A 23,018-nucleotide genomic window follows, 5' to 3' on the forward strand; every position below is an offset into this window, starting at 1 on the left:
ACCTTAACAGAGCAACGATTCCCTGCTTCAATGATGACTCCAAACTGAAAATAAGCAGGTACACCACAACATTTCTAACTGAGAAACCAAACTTCACTTGACCATTACATAGTAATGTATGCTAATCTCATGCTTTGTAACCAAAGTTGTGCTGCTGAGTGTCACAAGCTAGAACCCAGCTATCTCTGAACAAGATGACAACTTACCATTTGGCCAATGGACAGGATGATCCCAGCATCCAATCTCAACACAGCATTTTTTTTGCGGTGGGTCAGAGTGCTCGGTGCTGTCTCAGTCATCTTTAGCTGGCAATGAATTGGAATTGGTAAAATTAAAACTCCACTGTAATAATAAAGATTCATCTCCCCCATTCCCAAAAGTGCTTCATTCTCAGGGGAATAACATTAGCATTTCTGGGAGTAAACGCCTCAGGGTTTTGTTAATGTGCTAATGAGCTGCAGCCTTCCACCTTCAGATCACAAGCATGAATCATATTCAGCTCAAAGGTAAAAAATACTGTTTCTAGCAGAAATTTGATACCACGTTCTAGTTCCAGCCCCTCCACCACAATTTCATCTTTATAATTTCTGTGCAGCTTTATTTTCCAAGTTACATGGGGCTTTGAGCTCAGCAGAGCTTTCTATCAAGGAACACCAATCACAGCAAGATTCAGAAACATTTTAATACAGATCTTCAAGATATACAGATTGTCAGACTTTTTAAAAAAAAGGAAAACAAAAAAAGGAAAAGTAAAAAAGTAAAAAAAGTAAAAGTTTTTTAAAAGTAAGCTCTACAAACTCGAATTCACACAAATTTCCAAAATACTAAGGTTTGTCAGCAAAGAGCTACAGAAAGCAAAATCTTAATAATATCAGCTGCTTTAGATCCCTTTAACACTATAGAGTTCACTGTGGCCACATTATATTATTTAAACAATCCAGTTTTACTCACAGACAACAGTTATAATTGACATACAGTTATAGATATAAGCCATACAAAATATGAAAAATTTACTTTGAGAAAAAAAATAACAGGAGCAGGGTTTTGCATTCCAGTATTTGCAAAGTCCCACCGTGCTTGTAACCCCTTTCCCTGCTAATTTAAAATCACGGTGTAATGCCCTTATGGTTGCTCCTTGTCACAGCAGAGGTTCATCTCTTCCACAGGAGGGAGCTTTTCTCTTGCTAAGATGACTCTCTCTCACACTTCTCAATTTGGAAATGTGTAGGAGCTCTAAACATGCTGGAGTGCCCCACGCCTGACAGCTTCCACACAGGATTATCAATTGAGATTCAAAAACTGGGGAAAAAAAAAATAAAAAAGCCCGTAAAATGAAAGATCAAGCATTTATAAGCTAGACCATTCTTGTACCCTTGTTTATGTCACACTATTACTATCCCCTAATGCAATTATATAGTGGAAAAAAGCTGAGCACATCAAGTGCAACACCATCAGATATATCTAATATATATAAATGGATATATATGTATATAAATGTCACTAATGTGGCTAAAGGTATCAGCTATTCAGATGGTAGTAGAAGAGGTACAACAAGTTGCAATAATATGGAGAACTTAACATCTAGCCTAACAACTGAAAATAATATTTGAATACTTGAAAATATGTAACACAAAAAGAAGGAATCCTCTCTTTGGTCAGCTATTTATTAAGCCAGTAAGTGACAGTCAGCTTTAACAAAGGTCAAACTTAATGGCTCCTTTTTCCAGAAAAACAGCTCACTTCCATCATTCAAGATTCTGTGCCACACTTGACCTAGAGTTCTGAGCTGCAATTTCCATCAAGGTAACACTGTGTGAACATCACATTTCCCAGCTGCTACTTCCACAACTGTCTCCTCAGGAAAAAAAAAAAAATCACAAAATGCAGAGGTAAATAATGCTTAAATTGTCCAGTTTTAGGGAAGAGAGAATTTCATATTCCCTGCTGTCTTAAGTTTAGTCCAATGGGTAAATCCTCCTGATGTGTATAGATAACTCCTGTCATTGACAGTGGGAATAACACATGCACACAAAGGGGACAAGAAGTCCTCGAGGTCTGTTGTAGTAGTGACTTCAAAATATCAGGGGAAACGTATTTTGCATGTGATAGGTAATAAGCCTGGCTATCATTTTCTGTGTTGAAGAGTGTATTATGGGTTTGCACACTCAGAGAACTAGAGACACCCTACTCACCCTGTTTCCAGGTTTGCAGGAACTTCAAGAAACCATTCTGCCATGAATAAGCAATTGCTATATATATACAGATCTATACACACAGATCTAATCCCAGATCAAAGCCCTGTGGAGGAAAATGAGGTAGAAAGGATCAGACAAAGTACAACTTTTGCTCTAAAGGTCTTCCATGCTGCTCAGAACCTCTTCCTCCTATTAAAGTCATAAGTGCAAAAAACATTAAAAATCTTCCTTGTCTTCAAATCCTTGCTACTATTTCAAAGCCAACTATGGTATAATCATGCAGGCTGTGTTTTGGCTTACATAAAACACCTAGGAAAAACAGATTCAGCTGCAAGCCATGATCAGCTCCACAGAAGGCTAAATGTCAAGTCAGAAAAGCCAGCTCTGACTGATAACTTTGTAGTGTTAAATTTTCATTAATTAAAGCCTTGTCTAAAATATCTCCAATCTACAGACCACATCTGATCACACTCGATGCTCAGGGTAATTTTTCAGAACAAAACTGTTCCTATTCACAAGTAATTAACCCTGAAAAATTATTGTGCTATGTGGTAAATGTAAATCTAAAAAAACAAATTAATAATGAAACAATACAGGCCAGACAGCACAGTTTGAAAAAAGACTGCAAGGCAACCAGAATCTTGTTTGTTTAACATTAATAAGTCCCAGAGGGAAAAGGGACAGCTGTGTAAAGCCACCTTAGTTGTCTCTTTTTTTTAATTGTAATTACATCTGTTGCTGATGTTTCATACAATAAGATGTCCAAAGAGTCTTTTAAAAATTCAGTATGAATACAGATAAAGCTTGGACATAGAAAGCAGATTAAAAAGCATCCTCAGTGATACATTTTGAAAGGTAGCCAAGATCATCTTGGAAAATCTCCTTAGGTCCAGTAAAAATCTTTACTGAGGGACACTGTGTTGTGTCTCACTTGACTTACTGGGAGTGCAAGGACTTAAAGTGAACTTAACATCAAGTTTCCCAGTAGGACTTGTAGTCAGTTAAAATAATGATATCATGCCTTCTATAAATTCCTTCTATGACTTCTATTTCTTTAAGTAGGGTGGTTTATTGGGGGGGTTGTTTTGGGTTTTTTTTTCTGCACTTGAAAAGAAATGATAGAGTTTTTAAAGATTCTGAAAACAATCACTGTCCTACAACTTGAAACTGCAAATGAGAAACACAAAATTCTGGAGTCAACCTTAAGATAAGAAGGCGAAGGACAGAGTATAAGGTAGCTAATTAGAACTCATCTGGAAAACAATAATTACTTGGTTTCATTCAGTTCCAGTATTATAAACTGATCCACAACGTTTTAACCAAAGCTAGATACCCAGATATATAGTCTGAATTTCAGAATTGCTAAGCATCTACCTGCTTTACTTGACTTGAAAGAAAAATGAACACTAAAAGAAACAGAAAAATTTTGGAACATTCTGAAAAAGGAAAATTGTCTCTTGTTATTTAAAGCATCACCTAATACTAAAGATCCATCTAAAATTACTTTCCAAATAAAGACTGGAAAAACACGTGCCAACTAAAACATTAACCAAAAAACATTTTCATTTTCAAGTATATCTAGTGAATTTGAAATATATACACACAAAGAGTTAACTTGAATTTTGGGATGCTTAATTTGTGTGATCTAGAAGGCAGAAATTTTGTGACAAAATTTTTTTCTGCAAAAACCTGTTTTAATTTTAAGAGCTCTGTAAGTAGTAGCTCATAACTGAGACTGTAAAAAACTAAGTAACATTATATAAACTGCTTACCTCTATCATACCTGTAAAATTGCTATGGCTCATAGACATAAGTGATAAACATCAAGTATGATTTTTTTTTTCATTCAAAGTATTACTTCCTAACAAGATGGAAGGTTAAAATAATCACTTGGCTCCCTAAGGTTTTACTGGTCTCAACCTTTTCTTATTCCAAATCAGTAAAAACAAACTGCGAAGTACAATCTTTCCTAAATCACATATCTGCTTAAACCTGAACATTAATGGGTCCCAGACCTTTTATCCTAGTATGGTTCCTTTTTGTGCTACTCTTGCATAGGAGGCTTACCAAGATTTTGACTGGAGAGCTGAACCACAGTCTCCAGAGGACATGAGTGCCTGACAAAACAAATACAAGCAGCAAGCACAGAAAAACAGAACAGTTACGAGGACTCTTCTGCTTCAGCTAGAGTTCTGTTTGAAGGTGAAAGCTGAACTTGGGCAACTACAACGCCTCCAGCTCAGAAGCGAAGTCAACACATTGTTTTGGAAGTTCACTTCCATGGAATAGGAAATACTCATATGATCCCTGGATATTATTGCAACATACATTCAGCTTTACTGAAGTCATGAAATAATTTTAAGTTTTACAACCTCAAATGGCTTTCTTTAAGGTATTTAGCCTGTGTCATAAAAGAGACTTACAACAGTCTATGTGATACACTGCCATTTCTGAGTAATTTATATCTGTGAAACAGCAATGGACACAAAGTGCTCTTACTTTCAATACTTTGAGTACAACAAATAAGAGCAGGAGACTACAAAAGTGCCTGCACCTTGGGAATTTGTGAGTAAAGTTAAGCCTGAAAAAAGGGAGTGTGTGTGGGAAGGTGTTTTAAGATCTTTTTTATTTCTCATCATCCTACTCTGATTTAATTGCTAACAAATTAAATTGATTTCCCCAAGCTGAGTCTTTTTCCCCGTGGCAGTAACTGGTGAGTGATCTCTTTCTGCCCTTATCTCAACCCATGAGCCTTTGGTTATATTTTGCTCTCCTCTGTCCAGCTGAGGAGGGTTGTAATAGAGCTTTGGTGGGCACTTGGTGTTCAGCCAGGGTAAACCCACCACAGTAAGAATGAGAATTATTTCAAATTAGTTTTCATCATGTCTATAAAGAGAAATAATACCAAAACAAAAATAGATCAGCAAAATTGACAGTAAGAAAAAGAACTGACTCCAGGTGTGAGAAGGTTTCAGATCCCACCCAGGTTCACTGAGATTTGAGAGCATACAACCCGTACTGAGTCAGGCCAAAACTCAATTACATCTCCAGTTCTAATAGTGTTCTGTGAACTTTTGCACATGTATTTCCAATACCTCACAAAGATAGTATGATCACACCCCCACAAACCAGCTTCAAAATCAACTTTCCAGAAAAGGAAAACAAAAATGTTTATAGTACTGGAAATAAAGAAATTTGGTTTCCTGCACACTAATAGTCTATATTTGATTGACTGGTCCTTAAAAAGCTGAGCATTCCAGCTGAAGCTTTTATACAAGTGGGACAATAAGGTGTTGGTCCCCTAAGGATTTTTGGTGTTTAATGAAAGATATAAACCTATCTCTTTCCTCATGTAAGGATAATACAGAAATCCTTCTCTTCTGCTCTGTGGTCTGTTTTCACACAGAAAACTTAGTAGTTTGGAGAATTTTGCTTGTCAAATGCAGCTGATCATCACTGCATACACCTTGTTATTTAAAGCTAGTTAAAAAAGGCTTTCAAAATGTCAGTGGCAGTAGTAATAGTCCTTCCCCAGCCATGATTTTCTGGGTTTTTTTAAGCTCAAAGAGTTACTGGCATCCACACCAGCAAAAATGAATCTATCTACAAGATTTTAAAACAAAAAAGGGGGTATGGGTGTGGGTATCTTACCCAGAATGGTCAAGTCATAATGAAAGCTCCAGTGCAGCTCATTTGTAGTATACTTTAACCCTCATCTGGAAGGACCACATTAACCTTTGTAGCCATTCCCTTGAACAGCAACAGGTCCTCAAGTGTTCCAACAGCATTCTTTTCATGAGCAGTGCCAGAAATTTAATGTGCATGAGGTTTTTAGGAGGCTCCTCACTCTGGCTAATAGATGAAAACCTTGCACCATTCCAACACCACATATGGACAGCTGCAGACTCCAGTTTTCTTACATCTACGTTCTTTTTAAACAGCACTCAGAACATGCACAAGTTGTTTTTATTAGAGCTGCAGTCAAGAACACATCAGCTATAATGAAACAGTAAAATTTAAATGCTGCCAAAAATATTCTGCTTTGGTCTACAGTCAATATGAGCTTTTCCCCAACATCCACTTGCTCTCCATTCCCATAGAGAGTTGCTCCTCAAATAGTCTTAAATTTATTTTGCTTTTACTGCAACTCTTCACTATGCAGCTGCGCAGTAGTAAACATGACCTTAACACTGAGTGGAAGTTTGGCAACAATTTGATTGCAAATGTAATCTACAACAGCCATGGAAGTTAGCCAAGCCAAAAGCAGAGTTACAGCTCTTAAAAACTCAGGCTATAAATGGCTATACAATATCACACTTCACACTGCAGTTTGCAAGTGTGATTAACTGCTGTGCTGTGCTACACCTGCAAATCATTTCTCTGTTTGCAAATACTGCAGAATTAATGCAGAGGCCCCGGTATCTGATTGTCTTCAAATCAGGTAACAGTTAATGAAGAGTAATAAATCAGTAGTATTGTTTGAAACACGCATTATTAAACAAGTGTTCGAGTCTTTATGGGATCAGGACCTTGGATGGTGAAGTGATGATCTAAAGTGCACTGGAAAATAAAATGAAAGTGCAATTTTAAAGGCTCAAAATGATGGCCTGGTTAATGTAGCAGATAAAAATTAAAAGCCTTCATCAAATTTTTAGGATAAATGTTTTAAAGTCTTTCTGAGTTTTAATGTCTGGGTTTCTAAAGCTTTATAATTACAAAACACATACTATTGTCATGTTTTATAAGATAGAGGGAACATCTGAAACATGAATACATCTGAGATTTACTTACAAACAGGCTACAGAAATAGCTAGTACTACCCTTGCTGCTGTCAAAATGAAAGCTGAAGTAAAAAGATGAGGTTTCTCTGACAGTAATTTTCTAGGTACAAATAAAAAGATGAAAATAAAGATATGCAATTAAGTTAACTGTAACAGAATCTCTGAAGTGAACATTCTGATACAATTCTGTCGCCAGTTGTCAGAGGTCAGCATATGGGAAGAGACATCAAAAGTCAATCCTGATAACGTCCTCCATTCTCAAAACAGCACCAAGTAGATACTTGGCTCAGGGATATACTTCCAAAGGCACAAAAAGCACTTCAAAATTAATATCAGTTAGATAATTTCCCCACTTAAACTGGCTTAACTCCTCCCAACCCAACAATTTCTCAACAATTTCAGCCACAGCATAGTCAGGCCCTAACAAGTGGCTTCCAGAGAAGCTGTGTAATCAGCTTGATTTATAGCTGTCTCTCCACACTTTTCACAATCACTCATTCCCGACTGTCGCCAGTGCCTCACTAGTGGCCATACAATCACATGCTTGAGCAGATCAGAAGGATGATTTGGTGCACACTAATTTTCAGGGAGGTTAATTTTCAGACACATTAACTCCCAGGTTTCTGCCATGCTTGCAGCCCTGGCAATACAAATAATGGCACAAGGTCAAAAAGGTGTCAACAGGGAATAGCTGTGCCTCAACAAAATGTGAAACTATTTTCATACAGAAGTTCAGGCCTTGGCTCACTACAGCATTTGCAACCCTGCTCAGCAAAGCACACTGACTTGAGGCCTCAGTTACTATGGTGACAAGCATGGAATAAATGTTTATATATAATTAGTTAAATTATTCCTTCAAGAAAGCAGTTGTCCTTTTCACATGCAGCTACTCATATTTTTTAAATTAAATAAATGTAAAAACAAATTAAAATTTTAAAACTTAAGAATCACTGCTATTCATCCACAAGTTAATGATAATTTAAATCTATAGCAAGAATTAAAAACAAACAAAAAAATAGTCAATGAGAAACCATCTCTTCTGAAAATTACACTATAAATATCCTACAAAATAAGCTAACACTTGGTTTTAAACATTTTAGAGTTTTGCTTAAGAAAAACAGGAATGATTAATAAAACTATCTTCTTGTTTAACAAAACCTAAAAAATACTTACCGAATGAAAAACTAATGTATGAGTCCTTTTCTTCCATGTGATCACTAAATTAAGTCAATTCTACTTGTAAAATATAAGCAGTATTTTCTAATTCTAAGCTTACTGCAAAAGCAATATGCTGATATAAACAAGTTAATTTAGTCAAAATGCTTAGTCCATAAACCCATGAGTAGCTTACTTCCTTTTTCAAAAGACTATGAATCAGCAATTACTGTAGAACCATCTGCCACAAAGATGAATATTCTGCTCAGGGTTTTGGGGAACCCTTTGCCACAATATTTACATGTAATTTGTTTGTTTTTTTAATTAAGAAAATACAGTCCTAAAATGTGAGCACTAATCATATTACTTAGAATATAAAATGGTCTTAAATTAAAGGAATACGAAGTTCAGATTTTCTAGGATCAATAACTATAAAAGCTAACACCAAAACTTAACCAAACACTGATTTCTTCCCTGAAGAAAAACAAATAATTGATAAAAGGCAGTAGAAATATTGCCAGCTGATGAGCTATCTCTTTCTTCCCTCTATGATACCATCTGTTGCCAGCTCTTGCCTATCCACATGTACTACACTCCTCTCTCAGCCTGACCCAGATCCAGCCCTGGTCTCAAGTGTGATGATGAAATCAAGCTTTATCCACCCAATGGGCATCAATGACTGACTGGTGGTTAGAGATGGTGTTTTGGTGACAGTGGGCAACTAAAGAGGCTTCTTGTCCCAGTCACCTAATACAGTTCTTTCCTTTGACTGAAATTTTTATTCATGTTCCAGTCTGCTAAAATAACATGTGTACTCTCTCCCCAGCCCAACTGCTTGATAAATTAACTTTAGAAAAACTTCAGCTACATTAAGTGTTTAAGCTAAGAGGGATAATATTTTAAGAACTGTGTTAGGAAGCAGACACATGCAGGTTCATACAAGCAGATCATGTGTGGGAAACTTCCAGTAAGATGGGAAAAACCAAAAGGGAAAAACCCTTTTCCTGCAGCATAGCACCTGCTATCTACCCACACAATATAACCTACTGGTAAGGAACAGCGAGTTCCTAACCCTAACAAACTCACAGAATAACATTTAGTTATCCTTTACATGTAGGCTGTAAACTCCTCCTAGGCAAACTGCTTCTTCAGTGCCCTGCACTTGTTGACACACAAAATATAAAGGGAAGATCTACAGCTGATCATGAAGAAGCAGAAAGTAATTTTGACTTGCTCTAAGAATAGGCCAAATGCCTTCCTCCAGTTTGCATGCAAATTTATTACTGAAGACAATGAAGGTATTTAAGGGAAGAAACTCGGCTTAGAATCTGATTATCTTTTCAGAAACCATCCAAATTTTAAAATATCTTCTCAAACATCAAGGTTTAAAGCTTTAGCATCTTCTATCAAGGGAGTTTTATGGGATAAACAGTTACATATTTATATAAGCTATTTTTATTTCAATTGAGTGTTTAGCTGCAGGAAGCAGTGTGCTATTGCAAAAGGCAGTAACTAGGTAATTAAGTCAAACTAAATGTCCTTTTATCATTAAAAACATGTGTTCATATTAATTCACAAAACATTCATTTACATTTACAAGATAATCCACAGCAAAGAACTAGACATCCCCAAACACAGACACTAGAGCTATTGGTTGTGCTGAGAGACAGATAAATTGACTGTTGACTAAAGCAATTTCAAAGTGTTGTTTTTTTTATCAATACCTTTAATATTTTGAGTTGTTTCCAAATTTTATGGTACACAGTTTTAAGGATCCTGTTTTCATTTAAACATGAAACAGTAAAGACAGTAAAGAGTTTAGTTGAATATCTTTACTGGAAACACTGTCAATTTAGACTGCAGCACAAAAAAAAAAAAGACAAAAAAGAAAAAAAGGAGCAGCTTTTAAGATTTGTCTTGCTTTTAATACCTGAAATTTCATTAGTGAGCTGATCTGTTTATCTCTTCTATGCAAATAAAAAAATTTATCTAACATTGATGACATTGCATTTTGAAGCTACTGGAAGTCATTAGGAATCCTTTTGTTCTTTCCATTTTTCCTCTACAAAAAAGTAGGCTGTACATGTCAAGCAAGGTTGAATTTACCACATTTTAATATTATGTATTTTTCAGTAAGTTAAATGTGTATTATTCTGTGTAAATTACAATGCACATATAAATACACAACACATTTGTGGAAGAATTTCTGAATCCTCCACCTATTGCATTTCAAAGAGGACATTTTAAAAGAGGGCCTAAAGTCTACACATCTACCTGAGATACCTACTGTGTCAGGTCAGATTGAAAATGAACGAGAAATCTGTTGTTAAAAATCCTCTATTTCAGCTCACTGGTGTAAATTGAGTATTAGTGGAGGAGTTCCCAAAATGACATCCAGAGAAGCATGCGCACTAGAACACTTGTTTTAGACATCAGGATTAACACTTACCAACCTCACTGATGCTGAAGTAATGGATTTGTTCATAGCTGTAGCAAAAAATCACTGTGGTCATGATCAAGATTTGGCATCCCAAGCTCCACAAGAAAGTAAACACTCAAGTGCTTAGTGATCCCATAAATCAGAAGAGAAATAACAGAATGCAAGCTAAACCTTGTGCAGATAACAATACCTGGACCTGTTCTCTGGCCTTCATCACAACAGCAGCAGGCCAGAGCACTTTATGACAGCTGAGGACACATTTCACCAAAGTGTGAAACCAGAACAAGACCACACACCACCTGGGGACAGTTAAGGATGCTGCAGAGCCTACACATTAGCTCTAAGGGAGTGGGCAAGAGGTGCTGCCCACAGCAAGAGTTTTCCACTGGTCTCCTCAGGGATGCAGCATGCTTCCAGCTCAGCCTCACTGCTTAGTGAAACTAGACTCATTCCCAGTGAAATTCCTGGGAAACTGGTTTTATATCTTAACTGGAAGTTACCTGCAGAGTTACCCTAGTCCAAAGTCTCTCAAAATATAAGTATCCCCAAACTGTCATGAGATATGCAAAAGAAACCTCAAAGTTGGCTACTCATGAATGTAGATTTTGAGCAAATACTTGAACTGGTTACTATGAGGCCAAGAACTGAGTACTTTAAGCTTTCATCATATTCTACAACATACATCTACACACGTATGCATTCAGTCAAAATGAACACCCACATGTTCAGAACAGGATAAACAACCATCATCACTAACAAACTAATCATTTGAGCAGTAAAGTATGTACTCTCTTACTAAAATACCAATAAACTAAAGGATTTACACTGTGAGGCTAGTTCTTCCTTAATGATTATACAAACTAGATCATAATTGAACACTGTAAAAACAAGATGTACTCTTAAAAGGGGAGTCCTGACTGCTTCAATGATAAATGTTTTTTATCCTAATACCACAAGCTTTACTGACTTTATATGTTCACTGCTCTTTTTTAGCACCTTTGGGGACCTTGATCATGTAGCAGCATTTCCTCTTTAAAAAGTCCATTTGCAGGGTCACTCAGATTTGCAGCAACTGGGAGGCTCTGAGAGCATCACAGCTCATATCTGGGGAAGTTTTTTGTTTTGTTTTTAAAACACTGCTTACTCCACTCAGCTATTTCAAAGGCTCTTATCTCCCAGGGTTTGCAACAGCTTTAGGGTACATCCAAAGGCTTTTGAGTGTTGAAAACCAGGTTATACTGAAATTTTTTTCACTGTAGAATTATTCTAAAATATGCTCTATTTATCGCACTCAGAACAGCAGTTCTTAAAAAAAGCTAACAGCCCACACAAGAAGGGCTGCAGGTTGCTCAACATTAAATGTAGATTTTCATTTACACGTGTGAGAAAACGTATATGCCAGAGAAATTCTCTCACTGTACCAGATGTGGGCATATCTGATGTGCTACCCATATAGACTGACCTGGTCAGGAGAGGCAGATTGTGTTTCACCACCAAGAGGATTACAGATTACTCCTTCACCCTAACAGCATCCCTTCTCTCTTCCCTGACCTTAAGCTAAATCCAGTGCTGACTTCTGCTGCATTTGATCAGTGAAAGACTGGGTATGCATTCCCTGATATTCGGGCATTAATTAGTCCCTTCCATCCCAGAGTACAATTACAGGATACAGACACAGAGAATGAAAGCTTTCAGCTGCTTGCTGTCTTGGTTTAAATACTGCTAGAGCTGGAGAGGTCACACCCAGAAGCACAAGAGAGTATTGATAACCTGTGTTTATTCTTTGCTACAGATGTCAGAATTGGGAAGTAGCATGTTGCCTCACTGTACCACTGATGGTGTTGCTTAGAATGGTTTCTATTTCCAAGAAGGACATAACATAAACATTTCCCAGACACATCCTACACTTTTAGCTCTGGGGAGGTAGCAAAATACTCCTGTGAGCACAAGTCAGCCAGAAAACTGCAAATTATGATGACCAAAAAGCCACTACAGTGTTGTTTCTTCTAGTCCAAAATTGGTGTGAGCTATAACAGGAAAAAGACACTGCAATTCCACTCGGAAGGTTTGTCAGAACAGCGTAGTGCCTCATCCACAGGCTGCACTTACCCTGGGCAGACTGGGTCCAGCAGGTCCAGCAGAACTGGATACAATTCAGTAAACCTTTTTCAGTTCTAACCCATGAAGTCATAGCATTACTAACATGCTTATTACAACATTGAAAAAGTTTCCATATTTTTTTTAATACTGAGATTTACATGCAGTACAAAGGTCTCATGGATGTGAGGTTCAAGTGCATACCTTACTTTCCTGGGCATTAACTCTCCTCTGCAAATTTACCAGCTGTTCCTAAATCTGCAGAAGGGGTCATATGACAACTTCAACTGAATGTGAAAAGACAAAGCAGAAGTTCTTCAAAAGATAATACACATTTTTTCAATACAGTCTCATCTCATTAGTACTATCCTGATAACTAATAATCTGCACTGTTTTTTTTTCTGACACTGTTCTCTTAAGCCTCTTTTTGGTTATTTATGCTTAAACACATGATCCAAATCACAAAATGTTCTGTTGCATTCCCAGCCAGCTGAAAAGCATTAGAATCATTACTGGTCTTATTGTTCCTGCCACAGACAAGGCTTAGAGAAGTGGGTTGTTTGAAACTAGATTTCATATTGAGGACAGCCTGGAGTATCTCTTGTTGTATAATACAGGCTGCATAAACTAGGGACAGTGCATTTAAGGATATTATCATCCAGTGGAAAATTGCTTGGGCTTCAGGAAAATTCCAGCAGTGGTATTTTACAGTACAAAATCTGAAACTGTTTCCAGTGTGCAAAGTAGGCTACAAAATAAACTGCACAATTTTCAGAGAGCAGTATTCTTCCCTATTGACTGAGGAAAGAAAAATATCACTGTATGACTAAGACACCCAAAATTTCATGGTATTTACTTAGGAACCTCGCTGTCATTATGCATACGTTTTGTCTGCAGGGAGACAGAACTGGGGGGGATTTTGATAGGAAAATAAGAGAAAATATCTTTATACTGACTTCTGAAATTTCCTCTGGAAACACTACTTTTCAGAAAAGGGAAATTTCTATTTTTTTCTTGTGGCAGAAAGAGCATGATGGAGCTGAAGCTGATGTTAAATATACTGAAGTTATAAATCAATTCCACACCATAAACTTTGGTACTTTGCCAAATAAGTAGGAGGCAGAAGCACCATGACTTAACACTGTACCAGGGTAACAAACTGCACACCATACCTGGCAAGTTCCCCTTTTAATTAGACAGTCTTCTGCAAGATGAAAGCCCAAAGACTTAAATCACTCAAAATCTTCAGATTAGCAGAGATTAACAGCAAATCCAGCCAATTTTTAATTCCTGTAATAGATTCTTTAACTTACGTGCAAAGCAGGACCTCCCAGCAGCTTTAGTGACACACACACACTGCAAAAATGTTGCAGTCTGTTACCTGCAGTCTATTACACCTCTAGGAAGGGGATGCCAGGAAGCTAAACCTATTTATGACTCCTTGAGTAACCATACTATGTTACAGGTGCAAAGTGCAAGCATAAAACTAGGAAGTCTAAAAGCTTGGGATTCAGGATCTGAACCTGCTTTATATGAAAAAAACACAGAATCCCCATCCAGCAGCTTGAGGATAATTACACTTTCTACTGAAACTTCCACACACCACTGAAGAGCTGAGGTGATTTTCTAATCCTGTGCTGCAGGTGCAAAATGCCTGAAGGCAGTATCCAATGTTGATCCAAACACCGACAGGCACTGGTTGATAAACCAGGTGCTTTGCACCTTGAGAAAACAATATTGTCTTCTCAATTCCCTAGGAAAGAAAAAAAATCCCATCCCGTGGCAAACATATCTTACTGGCATATGGAGTTATACTCCCTCAATGACAAACCACACAGTCCTCAATCTGCACTCCCAAGAGTCTCTGCATGAAACAGCAGCCCCGAGCAGAGAATTCCAGACACAAGTGACTCCCTTAGTGTGGTCTCATTGGCTCAGCTAAAGGGCTCTGAACATTTCCATTAATATACGTGATCATGCTGCATCATGTTTTCCTTGAAAGCTCTAACACAATACTTAACTTTTCATACTGCTGACTGCACTGCAAATGAAAACAGATTACATGAGCACAGAGATCATGGCAGTAAAAGCTGTAAAATAAATGCACAACTAAGCCAGATGCAATTTAACATATCACACCATAGACAGCTTTTGTTAATGCCATTGTTTTTGTCCACCATGACAACAAAGAGAAGTTAACAGACACAGAACCTTGCACTAATTAACTCCCCACAACACATACGGATATGCTAAAAGGTACTCCACAGGAAAACAAAGTATACACTGATTGGTTTTGAAAGAGTCAGGTTACAAACTGGTATTCAAAATTTGTCCCCAACTCAAACTGTTGGAGAATCAGCAACAAAGCAGCTCCCTACTTTTCTCTCTACTACAAGAAAAGACAGTGAACAAATAAAGACCCTTTGGCAATGTCTTAGGTTGCATAGTTTCAGTTCAGATTGTTGTTTTGCCACTAAATTGTTGGTCTAGTTCACTGCCTGGGTCATCACCTTCAGAATTTGCACTGGCCCAAACCTGAACTAGTCAGCTAATAAATGACCAGTGATAAAACAGTAATTCAAGAGATTGTTTTTACAGTATTGGAGTTACATACATTAAGAGCTCATTAACCTGTGAAGGCCAGTCTCTGCAGCCTTAATCAGTTACTGCAGGAAGATAAGAACTTCACAAGTCAGACTGATACACATTATCTCTAGCAGAATTAAGCAAAATAAATATGACTTTTCAAAGGTTGTAAACAGGCACATAAGTGGAAAAAAAAAATCAAACACTACTCCAGCACTTGCTTCCATTGTTGGAAGTTCTTTGAGCAGTCAGCCCACAGCTACCCAGAACAAATGTCTTTAGAAAAAAAGCAGCCAATTATACCAACCCCAGCTACAGCTGGATGCCATCAGGAATTCTTAAAAACTGCTAGGCAAACAAGATCACAACATGAAAGTATTACACTAACAGCAGAGTCTCTAGAAAAATGCAACCCTTTAGTCTCAATCTTTCTTGCCAATTGTTTCCATATTGTTCTGCAGAGTGTTATCTGGTAACGTGCTTATTATAGGCACAGGGACAAAGACAAAGAAAGCATTTTTATCCCCAGTTCATCCTAGACAGAACTGGCAGTAAGTTTAGGAAATCAGAAGGCCCCTCTTCGTAATGCATTTAAGAAAAAAACAAAAAGTGTCTTCTAATAGTTTTTCCTTTGTGGCTTCAAGTCCTTGGGGGCTGTTAATGACAAACAAGAGCTGAAAAGAAATAATCCTACTATCAGGTCATTTAATTCACAGCACCTTGGGCAGCAAGATCCACAAATCAGAAGCATTAACAAACACTGTTTCAGTAAATGCACAAATGCAAGAGACAATTGAACATCTGCACCTCTTCTAGCAATTTGAAATCCAGCATCCCACAGTGACACAAAAATAAACCAATGGGTAACTAAAACTCACCTATTACCAACAGCTTCATAAGGCTTCTGTGCCCCACAGTGTTCTTCTGGTTTTTCATTAGATCAGTTTTTTCAGCTGTGCCTCACTGGATCTGAAATGTATCATCTCCTTTTCCTCCTAAGTCTTGGCACTTCATACATGCTGTCACAAATACGTGAGAAAATAAGGACAGATTTCCTTTGATTTCTTTCAACTGAAAAGATAGATGTAGGAGTAAGAGAGATACAATGAGAGGCACATTATCCTTCCAACCATTTGTCAGTTCTAGTCAGTATTGTATCTTTCGATTTGCTTATTTTTTGCTTCTTTTATTACAGTTGAAACGATGAATCAATATGGTGCATTGGTTTTACAGATATTAACAGTTCAGGACCTGCACTAACAAGGCAATTCAAACATGCTGAGAAAGGACAGTTTTCATTTCTATCTGAAAAGACTTCCTCTTTTGCTGATAAAAGTACAGCCTCCCTTGCCCATTGTAACTGAAAGCACTTTCTCTCAAAGCCAGCTCATAACAGGTTGCTTTCCTTTCTTCCTTTTACAGAATTACAGAAGAAAAAGAGTTTATTGATTTTTGTAAAACACTACTACATACACACAGCACAAACATGCTTTAAAACAGTGTATTTTCAAGCTTTATTGCATTGTCCCAAGAGTTTACCTGCCTTGCTGGGAAAAGCTGCTTACAGCCTGTTAAGGGTCAGGACAGAAGATTATTTAATTAGGTGGCAGCCCTAACCCTGGGTTAACAGAGAGGGGAATGCTTCTTACAAATTGCATCCAGCAAGGTTTGTGAGTCAGGAATGTTTATATGAAGACTAGTGCAAGGCAAGACAAAGAAGGATCGTCTCAGGACATCAAAGACACATGCTATATTAAAACACCCTCAAAACTTTGATACAGTTAAGGCATCACAAATAGCACTTTCAAAGAAACATGCTATGAAAGAAGCTGGAGCCCAGACACATGAACAGCAGCATGGCAACTGTTTTCCAGGCATCAGGTCAAGCATTGAGCAAGCCACATCATAATGGTTAATAACACTGAAGATCACAGTTACAGAGTTTGCATATTTATTTATCTGTAGCTTAATCAGTTTCCATTTACATGGAGACTGATGTTTTTTTACAGTGAGGGTGGTAAAACCCTGGAGTAGGTGGCTAAGAGGGGTGGTGGAAGGCCCATCCCTGGGAATATTCAAGGTCAGACTGGACCAGGCCCTGAACAGCCTGGTCCAGTTGAAGATGTCCCTGCTTCTGGTGGACATAGGTGGCCCCATGGCTGGACTAAGTGGCCCTTCCAATCCAAATGATTCCATGATGTTATGATCCTAGTTTGAATGGTTGCAATTATGCTGCAGATGAACTTTACTAATAGCAGAAAATGAAAAAGCAATGTCTGAAACTTACTCTAAAAAAAAAAAATTCACATACAAATATTTGCAAAAAATATTAATCACAAGTACAGGTAAAAAAAATATGCAAGTCATGGTTTTCTTCAGACTCTTACCTACACACTAATAATCACCATCTTTAATTAATTTTTAACTTATTTTAGAAGTTAGATATAAAAGAAAAGGAACTTGGACACATTCAAAAAATGATGGGAGTTAAAAGTGCACTAGTTCTTTGAACTGCATTTAGAGGTTCAAAACAGTTAGCAGTGACATAACTGCATTATAAAATTAAAACTGTATTTTCCTAAGTTCTTGGCTCTGTCTACTCAGAGCCCAAAAATATTATGTTCCTCATTTCTGTTTATTTTAATCTCATTACATTATTCAATAGAAATTCTAGCCTCCTTCAATTTAATTTAGCTGATTTTACTCCAGATTTACCTCTGCTAGATATAGCTGTACTGACAGATGCAAGTAGCAAGACTGTTTTACATCAGAATTCCTTTTTCTCTTGGAGATCTGAAATTATTATTTTTTGGCTAGAGGCCAGTCAGTTTTAAAGCTAGTTTTTAGTGAAATCTAGGAATATTTTATTCCTAGACATCCTATCAATTAGGGTTTTTTCCCCTCAAAAGTAGAGACATTCTAACCATCTGTATCTATTAATAAAAACAGGCAGAAAATTCCTTTCCTGGACCAGATCATTTTCTGGTGTATAAACTCCCATTGTGGCCAGGCCCAGGTTCTTACTGGCCTGTTTTGCTGATTTGTTACTAACTCAAACTTTACACTCATGTTTTAGTGCTTGTTTTGTTTTCTTCTGGTGCAAATTACCACCATTCAGTTTCACTCAACACCACCACCTTCATTCAGTTACTTTTACCAGACTCTTCTGTGCAATCTCCCTGACCCACTCTTGCTTCTTCCTGCTCAAGCTTCCCCCTTGCTGCATGTCTGTTTGGGAGCAGAACATTCGTCAGTCATTAACAGTTTCTAAGAGCTGCACATTTATTGTTCTGCTTTGGTTCAGTCTTATAGAACAGAACAACTTTTGATTTATTCTTGAACTCCACAGTCACCCTTAATTTATGTAGGTCCCTGAGCAGACTTCCCTATGGGAGATTCCCATTCCTCTTAGCATTTGTGCATTTAATTTCAAGATTCCAGGTTTCTCCATGTACTCTGAAGGTAACCTTTGCTAATCTTAGATCAGCTCAGACTCCCGCTAATAGGGCAACAGTGATGAGGCAGTTCCTTTTCCAGAAGGAGATGAAGAGAGAGGTTATTACCATTTTAGACTGGAAAACTCATGCTCTCAGCTGTGGTCCTAAAAAATTAACCTGGTTTTAAAGTATTCATCCAGTCTTCCCTTCCCCCATGAATTAGCTCACCATTCACCTTGAACTTGGCAGAATTAATTTGCATTTCCCTGGCAAAGTGTCTAGCTATTGTGAGCCAAGTAACAAACGCCTTAAAAACAACATCAGGATGGTACTGAGTCTTCTCTTTGGCAGTACTAATACAACAATACGTAATTATTATGAATTTCACATCACCACCTAATTTGTTACAGTGTTATGTGCTGTGTCATGGTGCTCCAGAATAAACTCATTTAGCAGAGAAAGGGCAGAAAGGCAAAAACACCAAAGGAAATGTGGAATCACACCCTCTTTATTAACTATTTTATTTGACCCTCTACAATGGTTTTTAAACGTGTCGTCTGGCCTACTTAAAACTTCACAATATATAGAGATCACTCCCTGAGGGTCAGCCTTACTTATGCAAGCAGTTGCATTGCCCTAAATCTTGCCTCAAAGGGGTTACTGCGACTACATCTTTCATCTGAGTTTGCATTCAGCTCAGTAATTTTATTTTGTAGACTATGCAGGGTAAAAGGCTGGCATGAAACAACAAAGATACAGGAGTACACTTTGAAGGATTATCTCATCACTGCACAATTCCTTTAGTTTTGTATACCATACTCTAAAAATCTGTTAAATATGGGGATTGGACTAGATGAACTCCAGAGGCCCCTTCCAACACTAAATAATCTGTGATTCTTTACTAAGCAGCTTCAAGCCTGGATAGCCTCTTGCAATACAATATTAAAAACCTGAGGAAAATAACAGCCAGAACATAGGGAGAGCAGCCACCTTTCAAAGGCACGCTTCCAAATACATCCTTGCACAGAGCTTTCTCCCTGCATGGATTTTTTTTTTTTTCCACTTTTGCAGAATGCAGAAGTCACAAGAGGAAGCAAAAGCAGCAAGGGCTCCAGCAGCACAGCTTATAAAAATACATACATACACATAGACATATTTTATATATATATATATATATATATAAAATAACTATGTATATAATAATATATATGTGTATATATATATGTATTTATAAAATAGCTATGTATATAATATATATATACAGGTTGTAGCTGAGGAAGACAAACCTAAGCAGAGGGTGTTTGGGAACCCAAGGACAACCAGCAGCTCTGGCAGTTTTCCTGAGGGAGCCTTTCCCTGGGCAGAGGCCTGAAGGAGCAAAGATATCAACTGTTAGCACCAGTAGCTGTAGCAGCAATAAACCTTGGCTTTATTAAGGTATTTTTGTACTTACACCTACTGCACAGGTCAGGAAATCCGCATCCTTGGAGACCTTTTCAAGACTTTTCAAGCCACTCACTGCAGCCCCACAGTACACATTTAGCCAGGCTCAGCACTGAAAACGATCACACACTCATCTGTCAAATTATACAAGGGGGGGAAAAAAACTGTACGTCATCATCCTGAATCAGTCTTGGTTTAGTAGCAAAAAGGAAAAAAATGCAGTTGTGTTTCGTCATTAACAGTGAATGACGAAATACAAAAGGCCTAATAGAAGGGACCTTCCTTTTTCCCACACGTTTATGAGGAGTGGCTGAGGGACCTGGAGTAGTTTAGCCTGGACGAGGCTCAGGGGGACCTCATGGCTCTCCCCAGCTAACTGGAGTCCAGCCTCTTCTACACTGCAGTGAGAGGACCTCAAACACGGCCTCAAGCTGAGACAGGGCAGATCGAGGTTAGATAGTAGACAAAAAAGTCTTTTTCACTGGTCTGATGGTGAAACATTGGAATGAATTGCCGAAGTAATGGTGGAATCACCAACCCCGGAGGTGTTTAAGAGGCGCCTGGATTTGTGTAGCTGGGTGACGTAGCTTAGTGTTTTAGGAGTTTAGAGGTTTCGAGGTTAGAGTCACAGTGCCAATGCCACGCTGACGGTTGGACTCGATGACCTCAAAACCCTCTCCCACCCCTGACAACTCCGTAATCACCTCGCCGCCATTTTGCGCTCCCACCTCCCCACCCCGTCGATGACGTCACGGGCTTGCCCCGCCCCCCGGCGCGGCGGAGTACCCGGATGCGAGAGCCCCGCCCCCTCCGCCCCGCGCCAGCGCCGCTCGCGCCCCCTCCCTCCCTCGCTCCCTCCCTTCATCGCTCGCTCCGTGCGCGGTCAGCGGAGCCTTTGCCGCAGTGACGGGAGCGGGATCGGGATCGGGAGCGGACTGGGAGTGGCAACGGCGGCGGCGACGCCGGACAACGCACAGCGAGGCCGGGGTCGGCGGATTCATCTGCGGGGGAGACGCCTGACGCCCACCCGCCGCCATGGTGAGGACCCTCCCTCGCTTCCCCTCCCTAGCTCTTCCCACCTCCCCGCTCCCGCCCCGCCGGAATATTCCAGACCGGGCCGGGTCCCCCACCCCCGCGGCCCCACCACCGCTCCGCCTCGGCGCTGCCCTGCCCCTGACCCGGCTCCTCCCGCCCCCGGGCCGTCCACGTCCTCCCGCGGGCGAGCGCCTCTTTGGGCTTCTTTCCTGGCTCTCCCCGGCGGCGGGCGCATCCCCCGCTCTCCCCCGCCGCCCACGGAGCCCCGCTGCTCTCCGCCTCCTCCCTCCGCCGCCTTGGCAGCGCTGGTCGGGCTCGGCCCTTCCCTTCCCCAGCACCCTCTCACCTCACCCCCACCCGGCCCTCCCCGCGCTCCGGGGATTCGCGTCGCCCGGGCTGCGCCTCATCTGTTCCACAGAGGCACCATCAGCCCCCGGCGCCGTTTCCAAACCAAACTCCGGCAATTTCGGCAGCGCTGCCGTGCGGGGGTTGTTTCGCAGCTCCGCGGGGTTCTCCCCCCGCCCCCGGTGCAGCAGCAGTAGCGCTGTGCTGTTCGTGTGCGGACCGGAAAGCTGTAATGCACGTAGCCCAATGGACGGGATAATGTGCGCTGTAACTGGGCTGGGGCGGAAAGCTGACACTTCACACACCATGGGTACTCGGGGTTTGAGGCTGCGGGAGTGCCATGTGTCCAGGTGTGTGTGTGTCCGAGAGTCGCTCTGTTTTTTCAATCATGACGGGTTTAAATTTCCCTTCTTCTGCCGTAAAATTAACCTGGAGATACAGTATGGAGTCCTGTAGTATTTTACGTCGACACTAGGGGTGTCTCCTGCTTTTCACCGCTGCCAAGAAATCAACGCCCTTTTTTTAATAAACATTTATTTTAGCCTAAATTATCCAGTACCCTGGCTGCAGGAAGACCTGGCAATATTTCGGTTTTACATCTGGAGAAATACAAGTAGTTTAAATTTTTTTTTGTCTGTTTTTAACCCTTTCAGAGCGAGGCTAGCTGGTTATCACATTAGACCTCACAGGGCCTGAAAGAAACCCCAAAATGGGTTTCTTTTTGTTTTTAAGCAGGCATTACAGTCTTTCCTTTAAAAAATAAAGTTGTGGCAGAAACTAATGTGCCATGCTCAGGCTGGTTTTGTGTGTACACTTTAATAGATGTGCCTTTGAAGAAGTGCTCTGAAATGTATAAAGCTTTGGGTTTGGTTGGGGGCACATCAAGACTGTGAAGGAAAAAAAAAGTTCGTATTTTGAGAACAAGGTATTAATGAATTTGAGGCTTAAAAAATTATTATCACTTATGCCACGTTTGCAGTACCACTAATTGCTTTGACTGTATAGAGCATCATGAGCAGTGATGATTTTCCACACAGTGGTTGTGCTCATCCTGCCAGTAGTTGGGTCTTCATTGAAAATTTTGTTCTCAAAATCTGCCAGATGAGATAGACTAATATACATTAAAGGAAAGAAATATCATTGAACTTTGATGCCCACATGTGTGTCAGGGACCTTTAATGAACTTAATTTTCATGTATTATTACCTTTGATTATTTTTTACTCCATTCTGTTGTAACTGAAGCTTTCTTATAATCTTTTGATGATGTAATCATGGTGATCATTATTTCATTGATTCTTGAATAGTAGTTGTGTATGATAAATTGCATTGTGGAAATGCATACACTAGGGAAAAAAAGTGAGCTGAAATAGAGTTATCTCTACTAGTAAAGGTGCTTGTGTCCTCAAGTAAGTGGAACACCACTGTAGCTGTATCACTACACTGGTTCTGGTAGCACCTGATCTTAGGTGCCTTTTAGTCTGAAAACCAATATAAAACTATACA

General features: G+C 39.3%; 1 protein-coding gene and 1 long non-coding RNA gene across 2 annotated transcripts in view; one reads left to right on the plus strand and one right to left on the minus strand.

The window, feature by feature from the left end:
• Nucleotides 1-720: 720 nt before the first annotated feature.
• Nucleotides 721-20,811, minus strand: LOC106628305 (uncharacterized). The gene is made up of 6 exons (XR_001331631.2): nt 20,673-20,811; nt 20,145-20,268; nt 19,978-20,059; nt 16,133-16,325; nt 2,193-2,298; nt 721-1,299 (listed from the first exon to the last, which is right to left on the minus strand). It is a non-coding gene; the product is annotated as an uncharacterized LOC106628305 (long non-coding RNA).
• A 122-nt stretch (nt 20,812-20,933) lies between these two features.
• Nucleotides 20,934-23,018, plus strand: part of PPP3R1 (protein phosphatase 3 regulatory subunit B, alpha) — a 39,141-nt gene continuing 37,056 nt past the window's right edge. Inside the window, exon 1 of the mRNA XM_014254679.2 lies at nt 20,934-21,172. Within this exon, the coding sequence (XP_014110154.1) occupies nt 21,170-21,172 (3 nt within the window). The 5' untranslated portion in view covers nt 20,934-21,169. The remainder of the gene's footprint in view (nt 21,173-23,018) is intronic.

The sequence above is a fragment of the Pseudopodoces humilis genome, chromosome 3, assembly GCF_049639895.1.
Source record: "Pseudopodoces humilis isolate 2021_Gansu_Grassland_sample_001 chromosome 3, ASM4963989v1, whole genome shotgun sequence".
Lineage (NCBI taxonomy): Eukaryota > Metazoa > Chordata > Aves > Passeriformes > Paridae > Pseudopodoces > Pseudopodoces humilis.